The sequence below is a fragment of the Crotalus tigris genome, unplaced genomic scaffold (assembly GCF_016545835.1).
Source record: "Crotalus tigris isolate CLP2741 ecotype Arizona unplaced genomic scaffold, ASM1654583v1 scf7180000018925.3142382, whole genome shotgun sequence".
NCBI lineage: Eukaryota > Metazoa > Chordata > Lepidosauria > Squamata > Viperidae > Crotalus > Crotalus tigris.
In genome coordinates, this window is record NW_024097278.1 from 2,633,998 (window position 1) to 2,656,769 (window position 22,772).

At 40.5% G+C, this 22,772-nt stretch overlaps 1 protein-coding gene across 6 annotated transcripts in view; it reads left to right on the forward strand.

The window, feature by feature from the left end:
* The window catches only part of SEMA3D (semaphorin 3D), a 135,921-nt gene that overhangs the window by 52,287 nt on the left and 60,862 nt on the right, over positions 1 to 22,772 (forward strand). For all 6 annotated transcript variants that reach the window (XM_039357520.1, XM_039357515.1, XM_039357516.1 and 3 more), the window contains 3 exons: positions 10,227 to 10,289; positions 14,478 to 14,597; positions 17,046 to 17,139. In XM_039357520.1, coding sequence (XP_039213454.1) covers positions 10,227 to 10,289; positions 14,478 to 14,597; positions 17,046 to 17,139 — 277 coding nt within the window. The remainder of the gene's footprint in view (positions 1 to 10,226; positions 10,290 to 14,477; positions 14,598 to 17,045; positions 17,140 to 22,772) is intronic.

Here is a 22,772-nt window from a genome sequence, read left to right on the forward strand (position 1 = left end):
TAGAGCAGGGGTGTCAAACTGGGCCGATTGCATCATGCAGAGGCTGCACCACCTCAGTTCCGGCAATGTGAAAAAAGTCGTGATACGTCGCAACACATCATGTGACATGGCAAGTTTGACACCCATGCTCTAGAGAGCTTAAGCTTGCAATAAATCTTTATAGTCCTTTGAACTGCTTGAATCTCCTGATTTCCCCATTTGGCAGTACCTTTTAAATTTGCATACTGTACCGTGGGGAAATGTGCATATTTTAATGGCCGCTGCATTGAGTTATCATCTGATACATTCAATAAATCAATAAATCAGTTGGTGATAGCTGGCTAAATTGCATGGATTGATTTGCAGTGTGATATATCAGCTCTTGTCAATCTGGCAGTTGAATGCAAGTTTGCATTGTATGTATTGTTCCCTAACATGGTTTGTCCTTGGGTTGGTCAAAGTCCATGGTAAAGATTTATTCAGAAAAGCGAGCATGTAATAGTTTAGGAAGTATGAACTGGGAAGGTCATCAGTGAAATGGTCCCAAACCATGGTCTCCATCTCCTTATCTTCACTGAAGAATTGTTTCCAAAATTAGGAACTTATAACTGCCAAATGAATGGCCTGTATTCAAGGCTAAATTTCTAAATTGGAATTCATTATTCCCCTTTCAAATTGAGCCCCTCCACCAAACAAACACCTAAAGCAAAGTTGTTGACAAAAGCAGGCTTCTTCAGTAACAAAAAAAAAAAAAAGGTAGGCCTCGACTTAACACTAGTTCAGTTAGTGATCACTCAAAGTTACAGCGGCACTGAAAAAAAATGACTTATGACCGTTTTTCACACTTACAACCATTGCAGCATCCCCACGGTCACATGATCAAAATTTGGAAGCCTGAAAACTGACTCACATTACGACGATCACAGAATCCCGAGGTGACGCAATTCCCTTCGGCGACCTTCGGACCAGCAAAGTCAACGGGGAAAGCCAAATTCGCTTAACATCCGTGTTACTAACTTAACAACTGCAGGGATTCACTTAACAACTGAGGCGAGAAAAGTCATAAAATGGGGAAAAATCCACTTAACAAATGTTTCATTTACCTAAAGGTAGTCCTGTTGCTAAATGAAACATTTGTTAAGTGGATTTTTCCCCATTTTATGACCTTTCTCGCCTCAGTTGTTAAGTGAATCCCTGCAGTTGTTAAGTTAGTAACATGGATGTTACTTTCCTATCAACCCACCATTTAATGCCATTTGATGCAAGAGCAATTTCAGGTTTTCTTGAGAAGACATGAAGCCTAAGGTTTTATCCTACGGTTATGAAATAACTTTTATGAGGATAAACACAGACGGTCACACACACACACCCCAAACCCTACACGAGACACAATTTCCTAAATTATGCCAAACTGCAAGTTGTAGCTATGGTCTTTATTTCTTCTTTGGCTTTGTTGTCAGGAGTTGCAGGCATGTTAGATGGGAAGCAGATGCGCTGAGCGATAACTCCTTCCTATAAAATTGTAATGTGCCTTTGGTATAATTCAAAGTGACTTGACTATAATCAAATAGCTGTTCGAGATTTCACGGAAGAATGTGTATTGATACATTTAAGAAGAAAAACACGAGACCTTTTTTTTTGCTGGCTATTCTAAATTGCGTATTTCGAAGAAGGAAGAGAACGCATGCACTCAAATCAGCTTCAGACTAGATTTTAAAAGGAACTTGTTTGGATGTAGTTATCCTTTTGGGAGCACTTTCATTTCTTTCTTGGTGTGCTTCTGATGGTTTCTTATGGTTTATGAGTGTGAAGTCCTCAGCAAGCATGTTGATTGTCATATCTGCAGCAGTTTTATTTGATGGATACCACTAGCTCACCCTCTCCCTAATGTAGCAGAGGGAGCAATGTTTCAAAAATGATCCAACAAGGCAAAATCATGGAGACATTGGTCTGTGGAGTCCTTGGTGCTCTCTGAGCCTGTTTTTTTTTTTGTTTGTTTGTTTTGCTTGCAGATGTTTCATTATCCAAGTACAGGGGTCTTCAAACTTGGCCTTTTTAAGACTTGTGGAGTTCAACTCCCGGAATTCCTCAGCTGAGGAGTTCTGGGAGTTGAAGTCCACAAGCCGTAAAAGGGCCAAGTTTGAAGACCCCTGCCCAAGTAGGTAACATCAGCAGTGACTCTGCTATTGAGACATTAGACCCAAGTTGTTTAACCTTGGCAACTTTAAGATATGTGGACTTCAGTTCCCAGAATTCCCCAGCCAAAATGGCAGACTGAGGAATTCTGAGAGTGGAAGTCCATTGTGGCTGGGAAATTCTGGGAGTGGAAGTCTACTTATCTTAAAGTTGCTATGGTTGGGAATATGGCTTTAGACTGTAATGAAGTGGAAGCAGTTCAGGCCATGAAGATAACATGGTTCTTTTCTGAAGCCAAAAGCCACGTGTTTCACCTCAGCAAATCAGCTTGGGTGGACTGGAACTGCTTTAGACTCATGCTGCAAGACTTGTCAGCCTCCTTCTCCTAGAGCAGGGGTGTCAAACTCGTCATGTCACCTGACGTGTTGTGATGTATCGTGACTTTTTTCCCCTTGCCAGAGCTGGGGTGGGCGCAGTTTCCGCATGATGCATCTGGCTCACGAGCCGGCAGTTTGACACCCCTATCCTAGAAGTTCCAGGCTGGAGGTCAAGATGTGTGGGGAATGCAGCCCTCAGCCATGCTGGATGGCTAGGAGGTCAGAGAATTGTAGTTCCCCAACACATCTGAAGAATGCCTGGTTAGAGTATCCCATGTAGAATCTATATTCCAGCTGAAATACTGAAGGTTGAGCCTGGTTATCTGCGTCACAGTTCAACTCTTGTGACCAAAACAAGTTCATTCCTGAGGATTTTCAGGCTGCCAAGAGGTTTTCAAACTTTTCTTCTGGAGGTCTTGCTTTCCCTTGGATGTGGTTAGTCAGGCAGCCTCATGGGCTTCTGTTTACAGTTTTGCAGCTGGGCCTGTCTGTTTCTGATAAGTTTCTCCCTGACCTTTGTCGTGAGCCACTAGTGCACAGCAGCATATTGGAAGGTGAGCTCCTGTTCTAAATTATTTTCCCTGAATAGTGATCTCAGAAGGACCTGTAGATGTGAGTCTTTTGGCAACCAGCCTACCTTTTTAAGTACCTCTATATAGATTTATATTTCAAGTTTTCAGGACAAGGTTCCCCCCCCTTTCCCTCCCCCACCCCATCAATATCTCTTTCTATTTTGCACTTCCAACCACGATTTTTATGTCCGTCAAACCCGTGTGAAAGGCGCCAGGCTTGAAAGATACTTCCTGGAGGCAGATGAGTGTCAGAATGTAATGTTTGTGTTGTGCTGTGTTCAGACAGACAGGTTTGTGTTGGCTAGATGCCACCTGGTTGCTTCAGAGTTTCCTGTAGGTAAGGAAACGGCATCCTTTGGGACAAGCCGGTCCTTCATTTGCCTTGAAATTGCGTCATCGGAAAAAATCCCCTCCATACGGGTAGGGGGAGAAACCCCCTAAATCAGAATGCTGTATGAAATACTTTCCTGCAGTGATTGGACAGAGGATGGATGCAAAGCAAGAACACAGGGGGGGGGGGAAAGCTGGCCTTTAACATCACATGAGAAGATGGAGTGCTCTAGTGTGGAGATTTGGGACTATGGAATAAGTACGGCCATTTTTTTTTAATTAGTTAGGATGCCTCTGCATAGAGACACCCATAAATAAATAATGTTGAAAGGATCACACACCTCGGTTCCAATTTGCATGAAAGCTGGGACATGACCGTTGAAGTAAAGACAAGGATAGAGAAAGCTCGAACAGCATTCTTCAAAATGAAAAAGGTCTTCTGCAGTCACGCCATAAACCTAAGACTGAAAATCAGGCTTGTCAGAGGCTATATTTTTTCTATCCTGCTCTATGGAGTAGAGAGTGGGTCTCTGACAGAAGGCCACCTGAAGAGACTAGAAGCATTTGAAATGTGGATTTACAGGCAGCTGTTACATATAAGCTGGGTTGACAAGATCAGAAATGAGGAAGTGATAAGCCGCCTGGGAAAGCCAAGGGAAATCATAAAAACAATTAAAAAAATGAAAATTAGACTATTTCGGACATGTGACGCGACACCCAGAAAAATGTGGCATACTCCATTTCATCCTCCAGGGAAAGATTGAAGGCAAACGAGGTCCAGGCAGAAGAAGAACATCGTGGCTTCAAAATCTAAGGGACTGGTTTGGACAAAACTCAGCAGCACTTTTTCGTGCGGCTGCTGATAGAAACAGGATTGCCAACATGGTCACCAACGTCCGATAACGGATATGGCACAAGAAGAAGAAGAAGAAGAAGTACCTTATAAATCTCCAGAAAATAGATGTTAACTCCAAAAAGAATCAGTTAGCTTGAGCAATTCCCTGGGGAAGCCCACTCACCAGCTAAATGATGCAATGCTGATACTTGGAATTTTTATGCCTATTCTGAATATCAGAGCAGATATTTGGTTACAACAATATGCCAGGATAGAGTCTTCATAGTTTGAAATTTGTGCACAAAATGACTCTCCAGTTCCGTGATTTCACCACAACGGCAGAGTATAATTCGCTAAGAGTCCTCCCTACCTACAGTGTGGAAGACTCATTTAAAATATTTATTTATCTTGACATGTTTGTTGCTTGTTTTTTAAGATGTTTTGTTACTCAGGAATGTAAACAGGGATTCAGCACACCAGACATAGTGGAGTTGATATTGACATTCACCCCGGTCTGCTGTGATATGCTGCTATCGAAGAACAACAAAATGTTGACAAGCTGCCAACACTAAAGGCCTGTGAAAGCCAGATGTAATTGATGTGCATCTGGGCAAAGAAATAAGTAGAGGGAACCTCCCTTATTTTGAGCAAGCTGTTTTAGAGAAGGTTAAATACTGTGAATACCATTAATACCAATACCAATAACAACAATAATAATAATAATAATAATAAATGTTGGAAGGGACCTTGGAGGTTATCTAGTCCAACCCCCTGTTCAGGCAGGAAACCCTATACCATTTCAGACAAATGGCTGTCCAGTATCTTCTTAAAAACTTCCAGTGTTGGAGCATTCACAGCTTCTGGAGGCAGGTTGTTCTACTGGTTAATTGTTCTAACTGTCAGGAAGTTTCTCCTTAGTTCTAGGTTGCTTCTCTCCTTGATTATTTCCATCCGTTGCTTCTTGTCCTGCCTTCAGGCACTTTGGAGAATAGCTGACTCCCTCTTCTTTGTGGCAGCCCCTGAGATACTGGAAGATGCTATCATGTCCCCCTCGTCCTTCTCTTCATTAAACTAGACATACCCAATTCCAGCAGAACCGTTCTTATATGTTTTAGCCTCCAGTCCCCAATCATCTTTGTTGCTCTTCTCTGTACTCTTTCTAGAGTCTCAGCATCTTTTTTACATTGTGGTGACCAAAACTGGATGCAGTATTCCAAGTGTGTCCTTACCAAGGCATTGTAAAATGGTATTAACACTTCACGTGATCTTGATTCTATCCCTCTGTTAATGCAGCCCAGCACTGTGTTGGCTTTTTTGGCAGCTGTAGCACCCTGCTGGCTTATATTTAAGTGATTGTCCATTAGGACTCTGAGTTCTCTCTCACCCATGAGTCTTGCAGAGAAAAATGAATACAGTATTTGAAATATTGTCTGCTTGAAATGGAAAATTCTGTCACTTGAAGAGGCACTGGGAGGAAGAGACCATGTCCTTCCCGATTCCAGCAAGCTGACCCAGCCCCAAACCCAGCAGAGAAACTGAATTTATGACTATGAGAGAAATCTGGGAATATCACAACAATAACTATAATTTGCAGGTGCAGGAAAGCACTTGACCATTTCATTTGCATCACTTTTGCACATGTTGACAGACAGATCATCTTCTCAGCTAGTTGTTCCACTGGATAATTGTTTAACTGTCAAGAGGTTTCTCCTTAGTTCTAGGTTGCATCTCTCCTTGATTAGTTTCCATCCATTGCTTCTCGTCCTGCCTTCAGACGCCTTGGAAAATAGCTTGACTCCCTCTTCTTTGTGGCAGCCCCTGAGATATTGGAACACTGCTATCATGTCCCCCCCTTGTCCTTCTCTTCATTAAACTAGACATACGCAATTCCAGCAATCGTTCCTTATATTGTAAAGCCTGCAGTTCCCTGATCATCTTTGTTGCTCTTCTCTGCACTCTTTCTAGAGTTTCAACATCTTTCTTACATTGTGGTGACCAAAGCTGGATGCAGTATTCCAAGTGTGGCCCTACCAAGGCATTGTAAAGTGATATTAATACTTCATCTGATAGGTCCCAGGAAGTGGGCTTTCTCTGCCTTGTGGAATATTGACTCCACTTCCCTGAAGTGAGCTTAGATCCATCCTTGTTAATGTCCAAGAAACCCCTCAAAACCTGGCTTTGTTATTGGGCGTGGAGCTCCAGGGCTCCGGTGACATTCTAAAATGGCTCCATCACTCAGTGGAAATTCAGAGCCCTGGTGGCCCAGTGGTTAGAGTGCAGCATTGCAGGCAAACTCACTGCTCACTGCCTGGAGTTCGATCCTGATGGGGCTCAAGGTTGACTCAGCCTCCCGTCCTTCTGAGGCCGGTACAATGAGGACCCAGATACTGTCTACAAAGATTGAATGTTAAAACAACTAGGATCTGTACAAACTAAAAATTATTGATAAATGCAAGAAAGTTATTTTTATTTAATCGATATAATAAGAAATTGTATTAATTTAAATATGAGACGGTAAATACCAAGGGGAAAAGAGAGGAAATATTTAATGTAATAGTTTGAGATCTGTACTAAAGATATTTGTATGTTACTGAATTATTGACCAACTCAGCTGCCACGTTGCTTTTCAAATAGTTGAATGTAAAACTAGAAAATCAATAAAATTTTCTTTAAAAAAAAAAAGAGGACCCAGATTGTTGGGGGCAACATGCTGACTCTTTAAACAGCTTAGAGCAGTGTTTCTCAACCTTGACAATTTTAAGGCATGTGGACTTCAACTCCCAGAATTCCACAGCCAGCAATGCTGGCTGTGGAATTCTGGGAGTTGAAGTCCACATGCCTTAAAATTGTCAAGGTTGAGAAACACTGGCTTAGAGCAGTGCTTCTCAATTATTTTCTGTCATGCCCCCCTAGGAAGAAGAAAACATTTCGCGCCCCCCTGCGCGACTGTCTATCCAATCGGGTCCTTTGCGTGTGTCACGGGCGTCCAATATGACAGTATTTGCCGAGGTCAAACGAGCCCCCCTTTACGGAGCCTCGCGCCCCCCCTGGGGGGCCCGCCCCACTATTTGAGAAGCACTGGCTTAGAGAGAGTTGTAAAGCACTATGAAGCGATATATAAGTCTAAGTGCTATTGCTATTCACTCTTTGCTGTTCCTTGTGGTTTGCCTATTTCAATGTAAATCATGGTTTTTATATTTTTATAATGATTATTTTTATATTTTTTACACAATTGTTGTATGCCACCCAGCGTCACTTTTGAAATATGGGTGGCCATATAAACCTAATAAACAAATCAATAAAAATATTTAGTTCAGTACTTTCCATTGGAGTCATCCATGAGCCATGAAGATTCAGAAGGAGTCTGGTATAGCATCTTTGTTAGCTAGCAATTTCACTAAAAAGCATACACTTTGATGAGCTGAACTCATGAACCCCTATGCCTCTTAATAAAATTTGTCAGTCAATAAGGCTATTGGCCAGATGCCTTCTGATTTCTGTCTGTCATAGGCTAACATGGCTTAGAATGGGTACTGGGGAAAAAAAATCTATTCACCTGGGAATTCTCTGCCATAAGGAATAAAGACGAGTGAGCCATACAAGTAACTTAATTTTTCAAGCACATTTCAACCCCTGTACATATAGCTGGAGAATCTCAGCACTAGGGGGAGAGACTCAAGCCATGACTTGCTCTTTGAAGCCAACCAAAAGAAAAACCACATCTGATTTCCATTCTCCTCTTCTGTAGCCATCTGACACTTTCATTCCACCCATGTGGACAGGGGTAAATCCATCACTAGGTGAGCTACTAGTTTTCTGTGTGGAAAACGTGCCGCTCTACATATTGTCAGTTGCAGCCTCACTTATAAGTTGAGTTACAATCTCAGTATTAAAGCCCCAGTCATTTAAAAAAAAAAATACAATGGGAATATTCTGAGCCATCCCTCACTGTCTCCGCTTTCCTTTTGAAAAGGAATCGTAAATCAACCCAATGAAAATATCCACTGCTCCCATCACGTGTGGTTCATTAGCTCCAGATTTATGGAACGCCTGGTGCTTTCCCTTCCATCTGGAGGATCCTGTTCCTCCTGCAGGGGATCCCACAGAGGAAAAGCTTATTGATGGCCATGATGATTATGAGGTCTGAGTTACATATTGTTCCTGGTGTCAAAGGCCACCTGCAGTGAAACAGGAGTGAAAGGAGCCACTGCTTCATATCCTAGAGCCACAGAATACGAGAGTTGGAAGGAATTGTTGAATCCAGCCTCAGTTTGCCCTGGGCAGATGACCATCTAGTTTCTGCTTGGTGAAGAAAGCCACCAGTCTTCTGGATTGGTCATACGGTACTATATTATAAAGGCTCCTTTCATCCCCCAACAGTCACTTTGAATCTGCCTCCCAAAAGTTTATGTCCTGTAATTTGGAACAAGAGAGAATCAGCCTGTTTAAAAAAGGGTGATGACTTGGTTGATGTTTCTAAAGGCTAAACCAACTCAGGATCCAGTCCAAGTTAGTCACCAGGACTAAAGGTTTTAGTGCTGGAGCCCATTCTCAGGGAACTTCTCTTTTTCTCTCCAGAGGTCATCAAGTCCAATCCCCTGCTCAGGCAGGAAACTCTATACCATTTCGGACAAATGGCTGTCCAGTTTCTTCTTAAGAACTTCCAGTGTTAGAGCATTCACTGGTTCTGGAGGCAGGTTGTTCCACTGGTTAATTGTTCTAAGTGTCAGGAAGTTTCTCCTTAGTTCTAGGTTGCTTCTCTCCTTGATTAGTTTCCATCCGTTGCTTCTTGTGCTGCCCTCAGGTGCTTTGGAAAATAGCTTGACTCCCTCTTCTTTGTGGCAGTCCCTGAGATATGTTCACTGGGATCATTCATACCCTGCCCTTTTGTCTTTATACCATCTTTGAAGGTAGTTTGCAACAATTTGAAGAAAACAAAAGGACATAAACAATAAGAATGAAATGGATACAGTTGAAATCAAAGCCAAAAATTAAAATTTATGTCATTGAGCAACAGTTATAAACTTGGCACAATTTTTTCTAGCGATAGCAAAATGTACATCTTTAGGGAGCAGGCCCCATTCATACTCTGCGTAGGCCTAAATAGTGATTAGATCATAAAGTTGTATATATTTACAAATAAGTATTGTTATAAGTGAATGTGAGTAACAGATCACAAAGTTTATTCTAAGTGTTTTTTATCTTTATTTTTACAGTCATTAATTATTAAGGCATGCTTTGATCTAGGCATAGAATGTAATTTGGGGACAGTATTCTTAGACCTAGTCTTTCTCAAGAATAAAGCCCTAAATTAAACTATCCAATAAATGAAATAAAACCTTTTTTTTTAAAAAAAGGGAAAAAATAATAATCCAAGGCAGTTGGGTGGGGAATAGGAGGAGGACATGGAAAACAAAATATATTTTTTTAAGGTATTCAGGCATTTCATTTACCTGCAATTATATATGTTTTGAGATATAGATAGTACACCCAACTAATGGATGCTTCTCCATGAGGCAAAAACATTTTTAATGTTTGCAGGGCTTTATATAAGAATTTTAATTTTAAATGTAGCTGCTGATTTCATATTTTATTTTATTGAATGTGCTTAATGCTTGTTAAATATTTTACCTTCTTTCACATAGGATTTTAGCATAGTGAAAGCCAGGAAAATCTGGTGACAATCAGTGTTTAAAAACTAACGCATCGTTCCTGTCCATGCCTGCAATCTTTGCAAAATTAGTCTTTGTTCATGGGATTGCTGTGGGGGGCAAATGACACCTTTCAGCTGGGGAGGATCACTAGGGATCCTGTCCATGTTTTAGGCCAGCTCCTTCCCCAATGTAGGTCTGGGCCTGCACAGAGGATGGTGGAGGTTTGGTAATATACTGTATCATGCTTGCATTGATGTAATAGAGAAGTGAATGTATAAATATATTTTAAGTCAAGAATAACAAAATCATCTGATCCTAAGACCCGTTTCTAAATGATTTGCAGATATTTTGGCCCGCAGCAAAGGAAAAAGTGGATTTATGTAAACTAGCCGGGAAAGATGCCCATGTAAGTATATTGCTTTTTTACCCCCCCTCAGTTTTACGATTACAATCTGTACATTGGTGGAATCAGGTGACTTGAAATGAATTTGGTTGTTAACGTCTCTTTTATTTGATCTAGCAAAGCCTCTGCTGTTGAACTCATGGTGGTGTTGGCATAATGTCGTCTCTGAGGGTTATCTGACTCATGGTTTACTCAGCCCAATTTGCACCACCCCAAGCCCTAAAATAGAAGGGGCTTGCTGCTGGCTGCACTTAAAGGGCTGTGTGTCCTTTACCACAAAAAGAGGCTCATTAATTTCTCCTGCAGCAATAAATAAAACGATTAGTCAAAAATGTTGCCACCGTCAAAGCAGGAGCCATTTTTGTTTGGATTTGTGCTCTGCTGAAGATTTCTTCTTCATTTTTCAATGCTTTTAAATCTCTTTGCTCCTGACACCAACAGGTCCTATAAGAAGATGTTACATTCAGATGTTGGTTTGGCCAAGAGTAGCTAGCCCACACCGCCATCTCATGGCAGCCCAATCATGCAAATGGAAATCAGACAGAAGAAAAAAAGCATTATTGTCCTTTGTCATGGAAAGCCCACTTGAATATATTCTTTGTTCCCTCCAAGATTTAATATTTCACAGAATCAGAGTGGATAACTTGAAAAGGATCTTAAGTTCATCTAGTCCAGGAGATACAAAAATAACTATCCAGCCTCTCCTTAATCAGAATCTAATGGTTTAAACCAGGAATGTCCAATTTAAGATTCGAGGACTTCAATTCCCAGATAGCAAGAATGGTTGAGGAATTCTGGGCATTGGTCCATAGATTTTAAAGTTGCTGAGGTTGGACATTCCTGGTTTAAACCCATGTTTTGTTGTTTTGTCTTCTGGGAAAAAAAAATCTGAGTAATCCTGTCCAATCTTCTACATGATGCTAGACAAAGTTATCATGGCTTCTTGTAGGTTTCTCTTCTTTGTAGCCCAACTACATTCAACCCTTCCCTTCTTTGGAATGAAATCTCTGATCAAGCTTCAGTTCATCCATGGCCTTTCTGAAATGTGATGTCCAGAATTAGACACAAGGTTTTGGGTGCAGGCTGACCCATGCATATTGAAGAGGGATCAGAATGCTTTTTTTTTTTTTAACTTGAATTCTTTCATTTCATTCTCCTTTCTCTTTTATGTTTCCTTCTGGTATTCTGAATTTTGTTTCTTTTTGCTAAAAAAACCCTCTTTCATCGTTAATCCCCTAAGGACATTACAATATGTAGAATATTGTAGTGGAAACATTATGAAGATGTAATTTGCTGCAAGAGGCCACTTTAGGATGATCAGAAAAAGAGAAAGGAAGATGGAATTGAAAATGCTGCAACCTGCTTCTTCTCATATGTCACCTGGACATGTTTTTTTCCCCCTTTTTTTCAGCCTATGTTGTCCCTCTTCAAAGTCAATGTTGAAACATCTTCAGTAACATCAACTGCCAGATCTTTTCCCAGACTCCCACACCATAAATGACTTAAATTGATTTTCCAGCCGATTGTCCTCCCTTTGAGGGCAATCTAGCTGTTGAGAATTCCCTGTAGACAAATTTTCATTATGATGTATTTGTTTGATGCAGTGCCTGAATGCCGCTCTCTTCCTGTTCTGTCTGAACTATGTCCAGCTCTTCTCTCTTGTCTTCCTCTCTCTCTCTCTCTCTCTCTCTCTCTCTCTCTCCTTCTTTCTTTCTCTCTCTCCCTCTCTCTCTCTCCCTCCCTCCCTCTCTCTCTCACACCCTCCCTCTCTTTCTCTCTCACCCCCCCCTCTCCATCCCTTCTCATGGCAGATGGTTGAGATGAACTTTCCCTCACATCTGCAGGTGCCATTTTATTCCTAGATTGCAGGAAACTTCAGATTGTCTCAAGATCCAGGAATAGTGGTGGAGCATGCCTCCCCTCTCCCCTTTCCCGTAGCAACATTCTTTTAGTTCACCCTTGTAGACCTAGCCAGATGAAGGTTGCAGCAATCTTTTTCTCCTTGGGCCTCAGCATCCCTTCTAGACCACATCCTTTGGAACGAGCAAGCAGCGGAAAAGCCAAAGAGCTGTCTGTGTTTCACAGAGACTTCCTCAGCTACCAAGCCATGCTGATATGCCCATCCTGCTCAGCTAATCATGGGGTTTTGTCTGGCTAGTACAGGGGTAGGCAACCTTGGCTCTTTTATGACTCGTGGACTTTAACTCCCAGAATTCCTGAGCCAGCCATGCTGAGGGGAAAGGGAGAGGTTTCCAAGCTGAGCCATGCTGGCTCAGGAATTCTGGGAGTTGAAGTCCACGAGTCATAAAAGAGCCAAGGTTGCTTACCCCTGCTCTAGGCCCTAGGGCAGGGGAAGGCAACTTTGGCTCTTTTATGACTCGTGGACTTCAATTCCCAGAATACCTGAGCCAGCCATGCTGAGGAGAAAGGGAGAGGTTTCCAAGCTGAGCCATGGTGGCTCAGGAATTCTGGGAGTTGAAGTCCACGAGTTATAAAAGAGCCAAGGTTGCCTACCCCTGAGCTAGTAAAACACTATCCAGCCATTTCTGGCCACTCCACCCACTATGACATGGATCAATCTGCCCAGACTTTCTTCCAAGTTTCCATATGACCCGCTTTTACAATGTGCCCTTTGCAACTTTGGCTTGTAAAAGCCCTGCTTTTGGAAGGCCCTGATTTCTGCTGAGACCAGTGATACTTAAATGTGGGGTTCAGGGCTGTTTCCTGTTGCCGGCCACTCCCAGAAGGAATGTGGATACATGAGTTGTAAAATGAATTCTGCCCGGCTTGCTGGTGCTTCTGCTCTGTGGCTCTGCCATTTCTGTCCAAGTTGGCTGTACTTGAGAAAAGAGAAGGATAAGTCAAAAAGTTCAGATCACGAAGAGAAGTTTTCTGCTCCAAAAAATCCTGGTATCTCTATCCGTATTTCTTGCAGAATAAGGGATTTGCTGCACAGGGGGCTGTGAAATACATCCAAAATTCAAATGAAAGTTATTAAAAGAAAAAGTAGTAATGGTAGTTGCTGTTTGCTGCTCTGCCTGGAAATGCCCCCAGTGTGATTAATGAATAGGAGGGAAACCTGTGATAAAGCAGGCTTCCTTTGTATTCTCCTTTTAACAAATATTTTTAATCAGGGATCTGACCCAGCAGATGTTGGGGGAGGCTACGTGATGAGTTTTGAGGTGCTGCTGTGTGACAAACACTGGGTTAGAGGGAAAGGGCAGCCTGCATTACAGAGTAATCTGCAGCAAGCAGATCCCCAGATTCCAACATTAGTCCTCTGAAGTCAACAGGAGTTTATTTATTTATTTATTTATTTATGAGACTTATATACCGCTTTAAGTGCAAGCACTCTCTAAGCGGTGTACACCAGTAAGCAATGTATATATATATTTACATTGCCCCCAACAATCTGGGTCCTCATTTTACCTACCCCAGAAGGATGGAAGGCTGAGTCAACCTTTTGATTTCTGCTGAAAATGAGCAAGACCTAAACACAGGACACTAAGAATGGAAGACGTCCAAACATATGACAGCAGAGAGCCCATTTTTTGCTGTCCTTTGTGGCTGATTTAAAGAGAGCGCCTCTGGAGATAGCATAAAGGAATGGTTAGTTCCCAAAGGGTAATCAGAAACCTACTCTAGAGAACTTTTAATTCGAGAAGGTGGGGAATGAAAAAATAAATAAATCCAAACATCAAAGCCAATCCGATGAGCAATAAATATGTTTGTAAGTCTTCTGAGATGAAGCTGCTTAATATCCGTTTTTTTCATGCCATTGTCTGTTCCTATCACATCTTGCTACATGTGTCCATCTTCCTGCCAATTCGGTTTGACCTTGTTATAATTCACAAGCAGGCCCATTGTTTGAGCTTTCATGGGTACAATAAGCAAGTGGGTGTTCAAAGAGTTGCACCAGTTTTCATTATCCTTTCCATCCCCTTGTAAACCTCCTTCCTTGGGAGAGCAGCAATGCTTTATTGATTCAGGCAACACAAAAAACTCCAAGCAGGGTGTGAGAGCAATGGTTATTTTTAAATATAATGAACTCTATTCAGAAGCTGGTAATCTTACAAGATAAATGCAATTGCTCAGGGTCCTTTGTATCTTCCCTTAGCATTGTATGGCATATTGAACTGCCCTCTGGGTGTTAATAATAGTTGATATGGTCTGTGCTTCTTTTCACAATAGACAGAATGTGCCAACTTTATCAGAGTCCTTCAGCCCTACAACAAGACTCATGTTTATGTCTGCGGTACAGGAGCTTTTCACCCAGTCTGTGGCTACATTGAGCTTGGAACACACAAAGAGGTAATTTAATTCTTCCCCAAATGGGCCATGACTTTTCCTAGCATCCATCATTTCCATGGAAAATTTAAAAACAGCGCGCGAGAGAATCTAAGGCCTTATAAAAATGATCTGACAGCCACTGCTGACAACTAGGCGGTGTGACATTTTTACCAAATCATGTAAGAACTCATGTTCTCACATCTTTGAATATTGGTATGTTGGCAAACCTCTGGCTCAGATGAGGTGATTAATGTGGTTCGATACAGACTTGCTTTTATCAGATGATTAATAGCCTCAAGAGCACATTTTAGCCTGGATGCCTTACAGGGCCTTCGGCTAGCAGGGGGTGGTTGTAAATGAAAGGAAAAACCCCGAATCCTTTTTGAATAGACTCTGAGGAGATTCTTCGGTCTGAAGCTGGATCATTCTACTTTTGATGCCTACCGAGCAAAGTTTCACCTTGAAACCACTCTGTGTATTTTGTCCATCTCTCAGCATTATGGATGAGAGGTGAAATTAGAATTGCAAAGTACATATTCATTAGTTATGGAGATGGAGGAGGAGGAGGAGGAGGAGGAAAATTAAGACTAAACATCTGCTGTGAAACTAAAACATTTGGTCATCATCCCACTAAACCAAAATGGAAAGCAAAGTCTTAGAACTGTATTTTTTTCCTCTGCATAAATAAAGAAAATCTACAGTAGCACCACTTTTTTTTCTATTTTGTTCTGTATCTTGGAAAGGCTAGGTAAGTGCTATATTAATTTTGTTAATTATCAAGAAATATGACCTCAATTTCTTGGCGGTGTCTAGACTCTAATCTCAATGCCGCCCGTTCTTCCCTCCCTACCTACTGGTCAGCCTCAGGGCTACCTGACGATAAAGTTCTGTAGAAAAAATAAATGTCTGGCTGGAGAGCAGATTCCTTCTCGACCTGATTTTAAGCTTTCTAAATCCTTTTCCAAGAAGTTCGCATATTTTTGCACGATGAGATTACAAGTCTAGGCCGGCTGCCACTAAAGTTCATGCCAAATTTAATCTAAATTCCATAGAAGTCTCTTGGCTATACCTATAATAAACACACCGATGAGGATTGGAAGCTGTCACCATCATGTTCATTTTGTTAAGTTTCCCAGAGAAAACTGGCCAGCTGATAGCTCTCTAAGAGGGCATAATTCTGGGAGAGTCGTAGCCATCCACAACGGAAGGCTCTTCTCTGATCTTTGTTCTGCTCAGCATTAAAGAGATGCCATCTTGGATCATGGAGATTCCAGAGGTCAAACGCCGTTCATAGCCCTTTGTTTCTTTTCCCTCCCAGTTCTTTTTTATGCGCTGACCTGGGAAGGGCACCATTTAAAATGATTAATTTGGACCGAATGCATTATAAATGAGTTGGGCCAATTGGAAACTAGAAGAACTGGAGCTCCAAACATTTGCTGGCGGTTGTGAGGTTGCGTAACTCGGCTCAGTTCTGCACTGAAGCGTAACTGAATTGCTCTGGCACCCTCCGTCCTTTCTAAAAACTGAAAATACTTTTCTGGGTTGCTTTTCGAAGCCTGTTTTCTTTTGCAGTATTTCTTTTACTCTGTCACTGCTGGACAGGTAGGTTGTGACTGAGGCAAACTATCTTTATGTAGCCAGGAAATAGGCAAGGGAAGTGCTAACTAGGCTAGTTTTGGTCTAAAATACATATAATTATGTGTTTGGTTAAAATTATATCAGTGTAGTCAATGGAGGTGTGTGCGAACCAAATTAATCATGTCTCCACTTGCACCCAATTGGCAATTTTTTTCTCAGCCACCTTGCTAGAATATTGCATTCAGCTCTTTCCTGGCCCATCCTTAGCTGTACCTGTGTTAAAAGAGAATATTCTCTTTTTTTCTGACAGGAAAAATCAACGGTGGAGACAGTAAGTGTTGTATCTGTAGAGCTTTGTGTCAAATCAGAGAAGGGTGAAGAGCATTTGAACAAAGGCTCTTAGGAGCTGAGCTTCTTCAAACAGAGCCCTGCATGCAAACTCTATATTAATAGTGGTGATGATGATGATGATGATGATGATAATGATGATGATGATGTTGGAAGGGACCTTGGAGGTCATCAAGTCCAACCCCCTGCTCAGGCAGATAACCCTATACCATTAGTTATAGATATCTGTAAAGCAGATTGAAACTCATAATCTACTTTACTTATTATTTTCTTCTTTATCTGGTTTTAACTCCAAGAGGAAGTACATAATACTCTTTCTTTCAATATTCTCTCCCAACAGAGAAAAAAGGTAGGGCCAAGAACCAAATCAGATCCAGAACCTCTGTGGCTGAGGTGTTTCCTGGGTCTCCTCAGACTCTGAATCTCCTCAGACTCTGGATCTCCTCAGTCTTAGTTCAACAGTATAACAACTGACTCTCTTTAAATACAGACTGCCTCCCACTTGAAGCATTGAACTAATGGATGTGTCTTCTTTCTATACAGGATGTAACGTTCAGATTTAATTCTCACAACTTAGAATCTGGCAGACTGAAATGTCCCTTTGACCCTCAGCAGCCTTTTGCATCTGTCATGGCAGGTAAGAACTCAGAGGTGATTTTTTTTTCCATTCATTTGGCTAAGATTGATATTTTTTTGAGTTTTTCTTCTAGTTTTTCTTTTCTTTTAAAATGTGTTGCTTTTTTTTTATTCCTTTCCACTGGATCTCTTAATAACTAGACTAGATTGGCCACCGTTAGTCTTTGCTAAACTGGTCAAACTGGGAGAAAGAAGGCAAGTCCTGGAGCAGAGGTCTACGTTCTCCAGAAGCATCTCCTTTCAGCTTACCTGCTCAGATTGATCATTATTAATCAGTGTACATTATGGGAGCAAGATACCTTCCTTGGAAATATATTAGGGGGCAGATGGGGGAAGGAAAGTTCTGGAAGCATGTCCTCCTTGCAGGGCTGGAAGGGTCTATATATTATAATCAATAAAACATCATATCATATTTGTTACAGTAAAATGATACTGTTTAGTTATGATTAAGTGAAAACTTTGGAGTAAGGCCAGTGTTTCCTGGTACGGCCTCACAGATGTGTTTAGTAATTCATATTCCTGAGAAGCTTCATGAGTGAGCAGCAGACGCCTTTCATTGCACTGCATGTAAAAATAATCAGAAGAGCAGATGCTTTCCTTAGCTAGAGAACATTTGCAAGCTCAGTAGATTTTTCTAGTTTCTAGGGCAGCTTGCGAAAACACCTGCTTGGCTGATCTCTTGAATTATCTTGGAAGATACATCTTGCTATGCTCTGCCTGCCAATTTCTATCACTGAAGCCATCTTGAGCTCCTAAAAATGCTGGGCATAAACCTCACCAATTAACAAATAAATATCCATGCATAGAACAAAGGTTTGTACTATCTATAAGGACTTGGAGAAGAGAGAGAAAGCAATACACTTTTAGCTTCCATTGCAAATATTAAGATTTTAAAATGTATGGCCATCTGACAATCTAGACTGCATATAAACAAATATTAATTGTTTTAAAATAAACTCTATTTTAAGGAGATTGTTATAAATGGTTGATTAAGATTATTCATGTAGGCATAGGAAAACTGCACCATTCAAATTCAGAGATTAACACAATTGAAGTGTACGAAATCTGTTGCTTAAGCCTAGCAACGGAAATACAATTGGTTTGTTATGTTCTACCAGAATTTAATATTAAGAATTGGATCATGAGGGCATAAATACTATAACTGACCTTCTTTGTAGCCTTAAAGTCACATCCTGAAGAACAGCATCTAAGACTATTGATCAATGATGGAACAAAGCTTTTTCAACTATAGTGTTGTAGATTAGCTTCTGAGAAACTCCAGGGGAAAGGATATTAAGACTGTGAGGTTTGGAAAGAATCAAAATTCAGTGATCTGCCTGCAGATTCGTTATGCTAAAAAAAATATGAGATGAATTTACCCAACCCTTCAATTTAGGAATGGCCGAATCTTTCCATTTCACACGATGTTTTTTTAGCCTCATTTTTTGTGTCTGTTTAACTTCTTTAAAAGCCTGTCTGAGTGTCTACTATGGCTCAGGTTTCAATACCGATTTGTCTATATTGACGAATCTATACATTTTTGTCTGGACTGTGCCCCATGTATGACTGTTGGTGTGTTTGTTTTTTTTAATCCGAGAACTACACTGCAAAACTAGAGAAGTACAGCTATTCCAATGCAAATCAGAGAAGTTTGCAGAAAAAAATGCAAGTCCAAGAATTCTCTGGCCAAATCCTAGCTTGTATTTGTACATGGCTGTATTTGTATTCTTCAGTCTCTTTGCTAAGTACATTTCATGTGGAAGAAAAGCTTGCCCTTATTGTATTGTTAAAATCCTAGCCTAAAGCACAATGTCAAAGCACAATATCACTCTGTCTTCTTCCTGCCTTAGAATTGTATTTGGTGGAGTCAAATATCTGCCATCCTGGAATGCTAGACTAATCTCTTCACTTCAACGCTAGCAAGAATTTTCTTTGACACACTGCCCCTTTTCTACTTTTTTTTTTTTTTTGGCCCAGTTTCATTTAACTTGTCCATCAAGTTATAATATCTTGTTGTAAGATAAAAAGAACTGTACCTGACATTTTTTTCCTGTTTAATTTATGGCAGAAGAGATGTTATAGTCTGTTTCTTTGAAGGATTGGTCACAGTTCAAAAAGAGAATATGATAAATATTCGCCCTTTATTCTCTGATAATGAGGTGGATAATTCTGAATCTTGACCTTCCTAAGGTCTAAGTCATCCATTATTTAAAAAAGAAAGAAAGAAAGAAAGAACCCAAAACAGTAGGGATTGTCTATCTTCAAATGCCTTACTTTTTCAAAGATTTTTTTTTAAATGATTATTGGTAGAATCTCTAGCCTTCTTTTCTTGATGAGATTCCAGTAGATAGCAAATTTCTCAAGATATCTTGTCCTCTTTGGAAATGTCACAGGGCAGATGACATTTTAAAGAGTTGAATTAGTGGAAGCTTAAGATAACTAAAGCTGAATCTATAAAGCTAAGTTCTGATTCACTTCCTAAAGTATGTTTCTAATACTAGAGATTCGGAAAACTGAACTGAAAATCCCGTAATCTGAGAATGAGTCTTTGCCAATTAAATATAATCACCTTTCTCTGGTCTTAAAACTGATAGAAATCCACTAGTCAAGCTTCAAAACAAAACCATGCATGGAGAAGGAAATTTATGGTTCACAGGGTGGAATTGAATTGAATCATATCCCGTAAGCTGCACCCTGGATGTACACATAATAATATATCTCCTCACAACAGAACAGATTATAGCAGGATCTGGTAAACAAAATCACATTAAAAGCTTGTCAGAAGCAACCAGATCTGTTTATATATTACAATTTAACTTTTATTAGGCAAGCCTGGTTATATACCATTAATCCAAAGCCAGCTAGCTAGCTAGGTAGCTAGCCATTTAAAGAAGAATTAAGGATTGCATGAGCATCCTTAAAGCTGATTATTTTGCAGTTAGGATATCATGTCTCTTAGAGATACACAATTTGCCCATTACGTCATTAACCATTGGGCTCCAGCTTCTTGCTGATACTGGCCACAATACTGATGATTTGCAAATCATAATCAATAAATCCTGGTTTTTCTAGTCACCCTCTGAAAGGACCCCAAATTCCTTTTAAGAATGGCCTGTAGATGTAACATTCACCTCTTTCCCCACATTTGGGACACAGTTGGCACCTTTGGATTGCCTGGAAAAAGCAAGGAATCTGAATTTGTGGCAGTGCATTAGATCAGTACAGATCTAATTAGATCACTACAACAATATCAATTAACAATGGTCGAGTCCACCAGAAGGGCAAGAAGAGGAGGAGGAGGAGGAGGAGGAGGAGGAGGAGGAGGAGGAGGAGGAGGAGGAGGAGGAGGAGGAGGAGGAGAGGCTTACAAAGAGATGGATGTCTTCTCACTATGTCTCTCCAATTCAGGGCTTATTTCTAACTCAATTGAACTCTCCAGTTTTAATTCAAGAAGCAGTGGAGATCTGGATTGGAAAACATTCATTCTATATTGTGATTTAGAGATAGGTTGTTTGTGACTTTAGCTTGACCCTGCACTCCTTATCCTTGGCCAACTCAAATTAAAGGCCTCCACATGCCATCCTATAATAAACTGTTTTAAGATGGTAGAGTGCTCCTATTGTGGCCTGCAAAGCTTTCAGTACATCACCACAAACATCTGGATTGGGAACCTCTCATGCTTTCCACGAAAGCTGTAGAGGAACTTTCCACCCCAGTCAGAGCTAGTGCAGCTTAAAGTAGACTCCCTGCAGCCATGGTAAAATATAAACCAAGCCCTTAATCTTCAGGTTTTTTTATATGTGGAGAGACAGACCACAGAAGTGTCAGGGAAAAAAAAAAACCAAATAAATTCCTCTTTCAAAAGCTTTTCACGTTTCTGGAGAATTTTCACAATTTCTTTCCATGTGGGTGTTTATTGTGAGAACTACTCTTGAAAAAGGGCAAACACTAATTGAATGATGCCAAATTAAGCCATATAATATGAATCCTTCCTTGACTGGATTCTCTTTTTCAAAAGCTGACTCTCGCATGTCAGACGTAGCACTTTTTGCTGCTGATGCTTTCCCTCTATTTGAAGTTTACTTTTTAATCACAACCTTTTCCCAAGTGGTCTACACAAAATAACAGACGTGTGGGAGAACAAAGAAGAAGCCTGGTGTTGAAAGGACCTTGTCATCAAAAGTTAAAGCAGGGATGGGTTCCTTCTTTTAGCCCTTTGACTTATCCATCATTTAGTCTGTCTGTCAATAGGCAGACTTTCATTATGCTATTCATTCTTCATTATGGATTTTTACTTGCTAGAATGTGTTTTTGTTATTGCAAGAAAAAAGAAAGAAAGAAAGAAAGGAAAGAAAAAGAAAGAAAGAAAGAAAGAAAGAAAGAAAGAAAGAAAGAAAGAAAAGAGAGAGAGAGAGAGAGAGAGAGAGAAAGAGAGAGAGAGAAAAAGAAAATTGGACTTGTTCAAGCACCATAGATAGGAAGAAAATCATTGTTGTATACATCTTCCTTTCCCTTCCCTTCCCTTCCATTCCATTCCATTCATGCAAGATATAATTTATGGAAATAAGAACAGTTAGAACAATTAACCAGTGGAACAACCTGCCTCCAGAAGCGATGAATGCTCCAACACTGGAAGTTTTTAAGAAGAGACTGGATAGCCCATTTGTCCGAAATGTTATAGGGTTTCCTGCCTGACAGAGGGTTGGACTAGATGATCTACAAGGTCACTTCCAACTTTATTATTATTATTATTATTATTATTATTATTATTATTATTATTATTATCATCATCATCATCATCATCATCATCATCATTATTATTCTCCTGGAAACCACTAGGTTGGACAATAGTTTCTTGTTTTACCTTGCTGAAGTAGCTTCTTCTGGACCCTGATGTTCTACCTTTCTTCTTCCTTCCTATCTTCCTTCCCATCAGCCACAGCCACTGATAGAAAAAGATAAAGCATGTTAAGAAAGTCCGGGAAACTAGAACTCCTTCTTGATGCTTCAAATATAAATTGCACAAACTGCCTCTGAACACCCAAGCTGATCTGATGCCCTCCAGATATTTTGGTTGATCTCCAAACTGTCATCCAAACATTTGCAGGAAATCAATTTGAAGAAGGTTGATATAGTAGCATCAACAAAGCACACAAACAAGTACACACCCATAGTAGTGTTTCTTTAGGATAAGCAACAATATGCAAGAAGCGGGGGGGGGGGGAAAGCAGGAAGTAATAAGTGGGAAAAAATAAAAACAGGAGAGAAGGAAAATAAATGCAGCTCTAGTTTACTTCCATGCTGTTGGCTCCACCTCCCCTTAATTTCTGTTGTTGCAAACATTCCTTCCTTCTCTCGTTTCTATGTATTCTTCTGTGCATTTTTGTTCTGCAAACTATTCATCTCTCTCTCTCTCTCTCACCAAGGCTCTTGATTAGTCCCTCCAAGTGCAATTTCTCTTCCTCTCAACCCATTTACTCAGACTGGATGATTAAAGCGTTAATTTTGGAAATTTATCCTGGATAAAAATGGCTTGTTTTACCATTACATGACTATGGAAAAAGAAATTATCCACAAATGCCAGCCAAGAAATGTTTTAATAAGTTAAGATCAGACGTGTGTAAAAATCAACAG